At 36.5% G+C, this 11836-nt stretch overlaps 1 protein-coding gene across 1 annotated transcript in view; it reads right to left on the bottom strand.

The window, feature by feature from the left end:
• Window positions 1–1247: 1247 nt before the first annotated feature.
• Window positions 1248–11836, bottom strand: part of LOC143041334 (uncharacterized) — a 45548-nt gene continuing 34959 nt past the window's right edge. Inside the window, exon 4 of the mRNA XM_076213153.1 lies at window positions 1248–1583. Within this exon, the coding sequence (XP_076069268.1) occupies window positions 1458–1583 (126 nt within the window). The 3' untranslated portion in view covers window positions 1248–1457. The remainder of the gene's footprint in view (window positions 1584–11836) is intronic.

Here is an 11836-nt window from a genome sequence, read left to right as displayed (position 1 = left end):
AGTACTGTATGGGGCAGAAACATGGAACATAAGAGAAGAAGAGAGAAGGAGTTTGAATGTGTTTGAGATGAGGTGTCTTGAGAAGTATGATGGGGGTTACTATGCTGGATAGAGTGAGAAATGAGGAGTTGAGGAGAACAGGGGTGGAAAGGGAGTTGGGAGATAGGGTTGATGAAAGAGTATTAGGATGGTTTGGACACATGCAAAGAACGAGTGAAGAAAGACTAGTAAAAGAGGTACGAGTATGGAAGGCAGATGTGGAGAGAGTGAACATGAGGGGACGTCCTAGGATGAGGTGGATGGATGGGGTGAACCGGGCTTTGGGGAAGAGGGGAATGTCTGTTGAGGAAGGACGGGAAAGGACAGAAGACAGGGGTGAATGGAGAATGGTTGTGTATGGATGATGTTGTGATGCATGAGGTGGAATGGTTGGGGGATGGGGGGTGAGGTAGTATGTGTGAGCAAAATTTGACGCAGTCCGAAGGGATTTCTCCCCATCTCCTTTTCTGCATGGGGGGGACGGAGAGGGAGTCGCCGATTTAATGAAGCGGCCTTGCTGTGGATGTGTTGTACCTTGCGACACTGCTTCTGACCCAGGGCAGTGGACAGGGTGCAAGGATGACCCGTCATCCAGGAGGTGCTAAGATAAGAGGGAGGGTGGAGGGGTGTGGAGTGTATTCAGGGATGGAATGGGTGGGAATGATTTTATGCCTTTTTCTTTTTGGCTACCTCCCTTGTAAAGGGGAAAAAGCCTTGGTATATATATGTATGTAGACATTATATGGAACTCGTAATTTATTAGTGTAAGAATTGTGTAAGATGTAAACATGACGTGTTTGAAAAGGGCAGATTATGAAATATTACTTATCATTAATATGTATATATATATATATATATATATATATATATATATATATATATATATATATATATATATATATATATATATATATATATAATTTTTATTTTTTTTTTTTTTTTTTTTTTTTACCATGTTCTCCGTTTTGTTTGCAGGAAGCTTTAACATCTTTCCCGATATGTTTTCTAAGGTTTTATTTTATTATCATTATTTTATTTTATTTTTTCAAGGTGAGTAGATGCAATTGTTTCTGTATTACAGGACAGTTTAGTAAAACTTTTATATTTATCCATTTATTATTTTTATTTATTCATTTATTGTTTATTTGCTCATGTTCATTGGTGATCCAAGATTTTTTTTTTTTTTTTTTTTTTTTTTTTTTGGTTGGGTAGGCAGTAGAACCTAGGTTACATATGGCGCAACAATAAATAGGATTACAATTCTAGGATAACCAAAGAATATTTTTGCATTAGTAAGTGTCACAAGAGCCCTCTCCCTTCTTTCCTCTCCCTACCTTCCTCTCTCTCTCTCTCTCTCTCTCTCTCTCTCTCTCTCTCTCTCTCTCTCTCTCCCTTTTCCTTTCTCTTTGTCATTGTGGTCACGTTCTTGTGCTCCTGTTGCTATCGTTGATTTCAAAATCGTCGTCTTCGCCGCTTTCCTCCCCAAGGAGCCTCTTCCTCTCCTCCTCCTCCTCCTCCTCCTCGATCACTGTAGTCTCTCGTCTCTGAAGAAAAGAAGATAATATATATGAATATTTGTTTGTAAATATCTAATTATGTTAATACACACACACATACACGGTTTGCTGGTGTAGTAGTACCGCGCTCTCCTCCTAACTTAGTGATCCGAGATCGATCCTCACTCAGGGCTGAAAAGCATCACAGCATTCCAAGCTCGCACCTCGGTCTGTTGGGCAAGGAGTTGTGTGTGTGTGTGTGTGTGTGTGTGTGTGTGTGTGTGTGTGTGTGTGTGCGTGTGTGCATGGACACAACATTAACCATGGGTCGGTGCTTTTGTGAGGTCTGAGTTCTCATCCGGGAAGGTGATTGTTGTCGATCATGAGTCTAACACGTGGTCCAAGACAGTGGTGGTGAATCACACACACCACACACACATTTTCTCTCATACAGACACACAAACACACAAGCATTTATATTCACCCAATATGGGAGAGTTCCTCATTGTTTCAAAAGAATTTCATTTATGGAAACACAGATGACCTAACAAACTCTCCATTCCACAAAGATCACCGGGTCCTACGCATGAAACATGTTTCATAGTTTTTATGCTTAATCCTGAAACTTTCCTTCTGTTTCACTGTGACAGGTTTATTGGGAATACGCGAGCTGATAATACCAATCTCGTGAATTTAGGGGCTTCAATGACAGAACAAGAAAAAGAACAACTAAAACAATCACATAGAAACCTCACAAATCTAATGAACAACAAGTAGGAAGAAAACTGGGAAAATAATCAACAAAATAGATGGAAAAACTGATAATTGCAAAATGTAGAGATAGATATAAACTATTAAAACTCTAGTTGTCCACAACCCACGAAGTAGTTGATGCAAAACAAGGTAAGATGTCATCACCAAAACAGCAATACGAGATCGTCAACAAGCATTTCCTCAAAACCGACAAAAAATATATTAGATAAATGACGGAAACGAAAATAGTAGATATATAGAAGGGGACCTAGAAAAATAAACAAATAAATAAATGAATAAATAAAGGTCCAAACAAGATCTCAGACATCCACCTCAAACAACTTAGGCACCTTGGCCAAAAAACGATAATAGTCTTAGCTGACATTTCCAGCTACAGGTTTCTCATGGTTCCAAATACCTGGCGAAATAATCACATAACTCCGATTTTGAAACCAACCAAACCACTGGAACACCATACATCATATAGACCACTTTCACTACTATCCACAATATCCACAATAATGGAAAGGATAGTAGCAATAAGAATAACAAATAACTATCCCAGCCGATGTGGATTCAAGATCGCTACACTGGTACATTGCTCGAAAACATCAAACATCAAATGCTGGAGTAACTAGTGACGGGTACCTGCATATGGCAGTCCTCTTAGATGGACAGCAAAATGTCAGTTATCAAATCCCGTCAAATCTCTCACCGCCATCTTAACTGACAGTCCGTTTCCGGAGTGGGCCCAATATCTCTATATACCAACTTCAACTGTATTTCATAAACTTTCCACACGTGGAGAGCTGACAAACGGTGACTGATGTCCTATCACTTACACATCACAGACAACGGCTCAAAGTTTCTTCCTAAAGAGAGACCTATTGGAGGTTCCGAGGATCGTTGCCAGACCACTGTGGGGCTGCGGGTTTTCCCATTTAGTGAAATTCGAAGTAATGGCCGATTAATTATTGGAAAAAAAAAAAAACCAGAAAGAACAGCTAGCCACAAGGCTTTTGACAGGTCCCTAGACGCCTTCACAGAAAGATCGTTGCGGCAGATGTATATTCATAACAACATCAAGAAACGGTCAACCAATTTCATAGCAGGAAGACAGTGCAGAGTAACCCAAAACAACCAAATCTCGGGAGCAAATGGCCTATGCAGTGGAGTCCCTCAGGGTTCAATACTTTCACCATCACTCTTCAACCTCTTCATGGGTGATCTCCCAACTCCAGGACCAGAACTAAACACCAAGTTTCTCTCATATGCAGATGACCTGGCAATAATAACCCAACATGGTAAATACAAAATAGCAAAGCGATCAGGGGCAATGGATTGATTGACCAATGACACCCCTATGGGCCATAGTCACGTAGCATTCTTTTATGATTGAAAATTAATCTCGTGTTTCGCCATGACTGTTGTATTGGTAATACTCGCGCTGATAAAGCTAATCTCTATGGTATCTTGATTTTATGGCGTTGAGTGACACCCCTACGGACCGGATCCACGCAGCATTCTTTTATTATTGTTACTACCATTTAAAAAAAAAAAGTGCTGATCGCCTTTAACATTACAAAGGCGGAGCGTGCTGACAGGAGACCTTTTGGTCCATAACTAGGTCGGATGCGAAAAAAATATAATAATGATAATATATATATATATATATATATATATATATATATATATATATATATATTACTTTCCCTCCTTTCTGTTACAGAATTCCATTTCTCCCTGACCGCATCTATGACGTCATGTCTGTGATGTGATATTGTCTTTGAGAATAGAAGCGCTGGTGATTGGTGTCGAAACATCAATCAAACACTTGTACCCTTTATGATTCAGAATGTTTTAATTTTGCTCTCTCCTCTCTACATAACTCTGTGTGTGTTTTTTTTTCTATTTTTGTTTTTCAATTTGCGTAAGATTTACAAATCTCTAAAGACTTGGTATTATTCACGTACATATAGACAGCTTTCTCTGCTGGGAATCTAAAGTTCGGAAATCTCCATAAGGTGTCAGGGTAACCTGACAGGGCGTAAGCATGCGTAGTGCTTACGTATGAAGCCTTACTACAGGTATTTCTTAATGCGAGAACGCGACCCCTGAACCACCCAGGGCCTGAGGTCCAAGAGTACATTTCAATATGTTCTCAATCTCCACAGAGTCTCACGTTCGAATCCTTTAATCATCTTTGGTTGTCGTAAACAGGATATTATTGGTTTGTGATTATGTAATCGGCCGCAGTGATCCAATATTGCATTATCTCACTGAATGGAGTGTAGATAAGCCACGCATGCGCACTGACTAAGACGTGACCTACTGATCTGTGCTGGCTTCGGGGCTCTGGGAACGGCCCTGAACGCCTGACCTCTTGAAACGGGATACCGGTGATACCGCACGCCCCCCCTCTCTCTCTCTCTCTCTCTCTCTCTCTCTCTCCCTCTCTCTCTCTCTCTCTCTCCCTCTATCTTCACCACTTGATTTTGACATGAAGAACAACTGTCATTGGCCAGTCTCTCCAGAGGACTAAGAGACCTCCGGAAGACCAGGAAACAGACCAATAAGCTTCCGGAAGACTAGGAGGCCTCCTAAAGACTTGGAGACCACCAGAAGACCAAAAGACCCCAAAAAGACAAATAGACCCCCAGAAGACAAAAAAAGAAGACTAGAAGACCAAAAGACCACCAGAGAACCAAAAGACCTCCAGAAGACCAGGAGACCACCAAAAGACCAAGAAACCACCAGAAGACTAGGAGACATCCAGAGGACCAAGAAACCACCAGAGGCCCAATAGATCCACGGAAAGCCAGGAGACCCCCAGAAGACTGGGAGACCACCAAAAGACCAAGAAACCACCAGAAGACTAGGAGACATCCAGAGGACCAAGAAACCACCAGAGGCCCAAGAGATCAACAGAAGGCCAGGAGACCACTAGAAGACTTCAAGACCCCCAGAAGACTAGGGGACCACCAAAAGACCATGGAACCACTAGAAGACAAAGAAACCACCTTCCACCTCGTCCCGGGATCCGAGCCACGATCGTGGCCTCATCATCTCTGGGCAATGGGGCACAGGACCCACCCACCCCAGCCCCCACCCCCGCCCCCGCCCCCATTATCACACATCTTTGTAGTCTCAATTGAGCCACTGCTTGGACCAGATAAGGCGATAAGAACGGCGATAGGGCGGGAGTGTGATTTCTCACACTGAACAAGGGTACTTACAGTCACTAGGGTTAGGGTGACAGGGCTGGGTCAACGTCTCCTCACCCACCAGTGTCAGGTCACGCAAGGAGACCCGACTAGGTCATTGGGTCGTCTGTTCGTTTTAGGTTGGCTGACATATAAAGGGGAGCGGAGCGTGGTGGTGTATATATATATATATATATATATATATATATATATATATATATATATATATATATATATATATATATATATATAAAAGTTTGGACACATAATGCATGTTCGTTCCCTCAGCCGAATGAAATTGCCTGGCCATGGAAATATATGTGAATGATCGATGTCCACGTGTGATATATATATATATATATATATATATATATATATATATATATGTATATATGTCTGTATGTATATATGTATGTATATTTGTACGTGTATATATGTATGCATATATATATGTATATATATGTATGTATATATGTTTTTTTGTATATATATATATATACAGTATATATATATACATTTATATATATATGTATGTATGTATATATATATGTATATATATATATATATATATATGTATGTGTATATATATATATATATATATATATATATATATATGTATGTATATGTATATATATATATATATATATATGTGTATATATATATATATATATATATATATATATATATATTAGAACTCTCTACGTTGACAACCATCATAGGTTTTGTTATGGCGAACGCAAAATGAGTTTATTTAACTGATGTCAAAATCCTGTGCTGTAGGAAAATGGTGCATTTTTTTTCTCACTTTATTTATTATATTTTTTTTTCTAGTAATGGCCCCCTGTGGTAATTTGATTTTCATTATTTTCATTTCATATTTTATTGTTCTTTGAAATAGGAAACAACAAAAAACATATATATATATATATATATATATATATATATATATATATATATATATATATAAACAAGGTATAGCACGATTAAAGTACAATATAAAAAAGAATGTATATACCGTACATGTATATATATATATATATATATATATATATATATATATGATAGAAATTAAACTTATACCCAGAATAAAACAAATAAATAATATAATAAAGTAAAATGAAAACAAATTGAAATAAAAATAAAATCCGTATGCCCAGGGCCGAGGCGATCCGACAAGTCCGAGTCTGATCGGATATCGCCCCGAACCGCGTGGGGGTTCGAATTCCACAAGTCCCTAATATAAGGTCCATTATCAAATCCCCTTGATTGACAGAGGATTTGTGACTCGGCGAGAATGATATATACATAGGACGATAAGGTGATAAACCACATGTGGTAACAGCCACAGACTTGTTTGACACCAATGATATGACAAATATGACTACATGTAAATATGAAAGGTGTGTAGTCGTAACGTGGGACATATGGTGTCAGTGGTGGGATGCGAACCCACGCTTACGAAGAGACTGGTGCTTGCTGCCCCGCCATTTCCTGGGTGTTAAGTTTTGGTCAATATATATATATATATATATATATATATATATATATATACCGTATATTATTATTATTATTATCTTTTTTATCTATTTTGCCTATGAGGGTGGTGTCGGGTTGTCGAACAAGTGGTAATGTGCATGAGTGACGAAGAGGGTAGGGGAAGAAGACGTAGAGTCCAGTGATTCTCAACCTTCTTCACTCCATTTCCCATTTTCATGAATCCTCATTATTCATTTGGTCCTTCATTCACGCCCCCCCCCCCCAAATCCCACCCCGGAAAAAATAAACAAATAAATGAAAAAGATAATTATAAGATGTTAATGAAGAGAAACTCCTTTGCTTTATTACAAAATTGACAGTCATAATCATCTTACATTTGATGGATTTTTGTGATATTAACTTACATCACTAGATTATGTCATATAAAATGTATGATTTGGAACAGCAGACCATAATACCCCTAAATTCTTGTCACGGCTCCTGTAGGGGCTATGTCTCCAAGGCTAAGAACTAGTAAAGGTGTGATCTGGCCTCTGAGATGGGAGCACTGGGGACGCACTGGTACACTAACGTGCACAGACATTGCAAGGGGGAGGTGCTTTGGGCTGGAAATTGGGCACTTCAGTCTTTCGTGTTATTCGTATTTGACAACTATCCGGTAGGGTGCAACATCATTTTGCACATTTATCATTTCTGAATGGTAAGAAAATGGAAAAAAACCTGTGAGAATTTTTTTTTTTTTTTTTTTTTTCATTTTTATATATTTTTGTGAAGGGCACTTTTGGTGCACGGGCCTGCACTGGTAGTAATGATGAAAGGGTATTGAGGTGAAATTTTCGCTTTGAGTGGAAGAAGGGCGTGAGAAAGCTCCTCTCCTACGTTCGGCCACCTCAGTTTGTGGGTAATGGCCAATGAGATGCTCAGCTAAGTGTATTTTTTTCGGGTTTTTATACGATTGACTAAAGGTAGACATGTTTGGAACGTTTTCCTTAAGATTTTTTTTTAAGATTTATTGAAGTCTTCAGTGTCTTTCAATTATGACATATTGTTTATTTGTTTATTTTATTTTATTTTTCTAGATTAATCATGGTGTTTAGTGTCGCAAAATTGACATGGTGTTTGGATTAGTGTTTAGTTTTTTCTTCTTTTTTTAGTTTTATCATGGTGTTCAGTGACATTGAATGGTCACGATTAATTTTGAGATATCGGCGGAGGATTATGGATGATAACTGGTAAGAAAACTGTTGAGGCTATTCAATTAGAGTGATAACATATCGATAAGAAGAAGCACATAAAGGAGATTAGACGTGGCAAGATCCTTTCCCCTTTAGAGAAGGAGATTGATAGACTGACATGAAAAGAATATAAAAAAAGATAAAAACCCAAAACTAATTTTGGATCAATATTAGACGATACAGTGGGACTTAGTCCACAGTCCACAGAAGAAGAACGATAAGAAATATGTTGGATTAATACAAAGTGGCAACACATACGGGAGATTTGGTGACTTGACAAAATGCGGATTGTGTGGAGAGCCAGCTCAGCAAATATTGTTCCGATATATATATATATATATATATATATATATATATATATATATATATATATATATATATATATATATATACATACACACACACACACACACACACACACACACACACACACACACACACACACACACACACATATATATATATATATATATATATATATATATATATATATATATATATATATAATGCTCAACAACACAGTGAGGGGAAATTAATTTTTTTAATCCGAACGTTTTTATGACATAATCCTTGAAGACGTGATTATATCACGAAAGCGCTCGGATTAAAAAATATATATATATATTTTTCTTCACTTTGGTGTTTAGCATAATTTGTGTATTCACGTGTGTTTTGTGAAACTTGTGCATACATATATATATATATAAATATGTATATATATATACATACACATATGTATATATATATATATATATATATATATATTCTAACAAATGACCCCATATGGAGGAATTTTCAAGAATGCTAGATAAGCATAAGGACATGCTAAACAATGATAATATTGTATGTAAATGAATATTAGAACAAAGCATGAGAGATATCAGTCAACTGGAACAGCTAGCAGAGAGCTTATAAGAATCTATAGGAATTTAATTTCAACGATATCATGAATGTTAGCAAGATCTAGATTGCAAATTATGTTCTAAGATTGTAACCCATGAATAGGTAATTAATGATCAACTAAATGGAAATGCGAATAGAAAATGGAAACCGAAGTGACAATTGATTCGCACAGTAGCGAATTGAGAGAGAGAAAAATATTGGTATTAAAATTGACCAATAAAGAGAAGAAATAATAATAATAATAGCAAAAACTCGAAGGAAAATGTAAATCACACTTTACTGGGGTCATTAGATAGTGAGCTTTTATGGCAAAGACAAACTGGTCAAAATGAAATCGAAAACTGTGAAAAAGGAAAAATAAAAAAGGAAAACTTATGCAATATAAGCTAAAGGTAATAACGAAAATGCGAAACGTATCATTAAAGAACAAATATCTTAATACTTCGGGAAGTTGGTCAGTAAAAATTACTTTAAATTTGTGAACATTATCAAGTATAAGAGTGATGATCAACATGGCACGTTCCAACATTAGAAGAACCATACATTATAATCGAGGTAACATGTACTATACTTTACATGGAAGAAATAAAGAAAATAGTATTGATAGTGTCTTTCAAGAAAATACATAAAATGTACAGATAAGACCAATGTAGATAAACACGTGACAGATAACGTAAATTGTTCTGTTTAAGAGAGAGAGACTATGATCACAAGAAAAAATATATATTTCGATTAATATAAACTCATTTTCCGAAAGATTGAATTAATGACTTTCCACTGAAGAGATTGACACTCATTCTGACAGATTAGGTCATTCTAGGTAATTTCTTCGACACTATAACATCTATACAGATTTTATTTTAGCGCCAAATGATTTTATTCAGTTTCTAGAAGGACCTCAAGCTAAAGGCGCCAATGATGAAGAAATGGTCAACGCGAAGACGTTTTGCACATTAGCCACGCCCCCTCCGTCGTCAGAAGTGTGACGTCATGCGGATTTTTTATTTATTTGTTCATTCTTTCCAGAATCTATTTCATTTTTTTGTGTTATTTTTTTTTCGTTGATTTTTTTAAATTCATCTTATCTATTTCGTTTATTTATTATATATTCATACACACACGTACGCACACTCATACAGGGCTGAAATGATTTCAGTATCGCTGCGCTTCGAGTCGTTACTCCAACTCTTGTAAGCGGGGAGTTGGGGTGTGTGTGTGCGTGTAAGGTCATAGCATTATCCATAGATCGGTCATACGAGCTCTCAGCTCTCTTCCGGAAGGGAAATAGCTGTCGATCATGAGTCCAACATGTGATCCAAAGACCAAGGTGAATCTCACACACACACACACACACACACACACACACACACACACACACACACACACACACACACACACATATATATATATATATATATATATATATATATATATATATATATATAATGTTAGACGCGCCTTCAGTGGCGGAGGTCCCCCGAAAGGAGGGCGTCGACTTGTAGCACGTCCCCCCTCGCTGATAGCAGATAACCCGCACTTGAGCTCTCGCGGGTCAGCAGATCGGCGTGTGGAGGGGGCGGGAGGGCGGGTGTGGTGAGCGATACTTTTTTTTTTCGTTTATTTATAAATCTAATGTTCATTTATTTGTTTGATATTTATTATTATCATCATTATGATTTTACCTCTGTCATTATTATTATTCTTTTATCCTTTATCCTTTACATATATGTATATATATATTATATATATATATATATACATATATATATGTATATATATACATATTGTATATATATGTATATATATATATATTATATATATACATATATATATATATGTATATATATATATATATATATGTCTTGAGGAGGAACAGAAGCAGAGCGCTTTCCTGTATTACATCTTCAGTGCATAAATACTGATGTAATACACGAAAGCGCTCTGATTTGTATTTGTAGAATACTCGTCTCCAGTGTTTATATTGCACACACACAAATATATATATATATATATATATATATATATATATATATATATATATATATATATATATTTTTTTTTTTTTTTTTTTTTTTTTTTTTTTTTTTTAAGGAGAAACGTTAACACCAGGGGTGTGGACTACCTATGAAAAACCACCTGATCGCGCTGGATCAGTTTTTGTTTAGGTGTCATCAAATACAGATAACAAGTTGCTTATTCTCCCAACAGCTGAACCTGGGGCAGGAACTACACGGGCAGATCTTGCCGCGCTCCTCCCCTAAGCCTATTGACATATTTGAAGGTATAAAGTCTACAAGCATTTATATCCATGTGTTTGTTTTACATTCTTACATATAAACTTGTATACATGTACCAACTCGTTCACATATGCCCATCTACAAAAGTATGCATGTATATCTAATTAGGATATAATGATATACTAATATATCAGCGTTAGTCTTTAAAAAGAAAATTTTGAACGAAATTTTGTTGTTAAATCATACCAATGTGTATACATATATGTATATATATATATATATATATATATATATGTATATATATGCAATAAAAACACTAGGAGCGTGTGTTCACAAATGCGTAAGTAACCACTAGGAAAAGTAAACTAACGAAGCAGAGCGCTTTCGTATAATTACATCTTCAGTGCAGATACAAAGAAGGAATTATAAAATGAAGAAACAAGGTACAGAATATATGACATAGTGAAGAGGGC

This window comes from Oratosquilla oratoria, chromosome 30, assembly GCF_046742065.1.
Source record: "Oratosquilla oratoria isolate Oo_2021 chromosome 30, ASM4674206v1, whole genome shotgun sequence".
Lineage (NCBI taxonomy): Eukaryota > Metazoa > Arthropoda > Malacostraca > Stomatopoda > Squillidae > Oratosquilla > Oratosquilla oratoria.
Note: the sequence above shows the minus strand (reverse complement) of the source record. Positions and strands in the feature narration are given on the sequence as shown.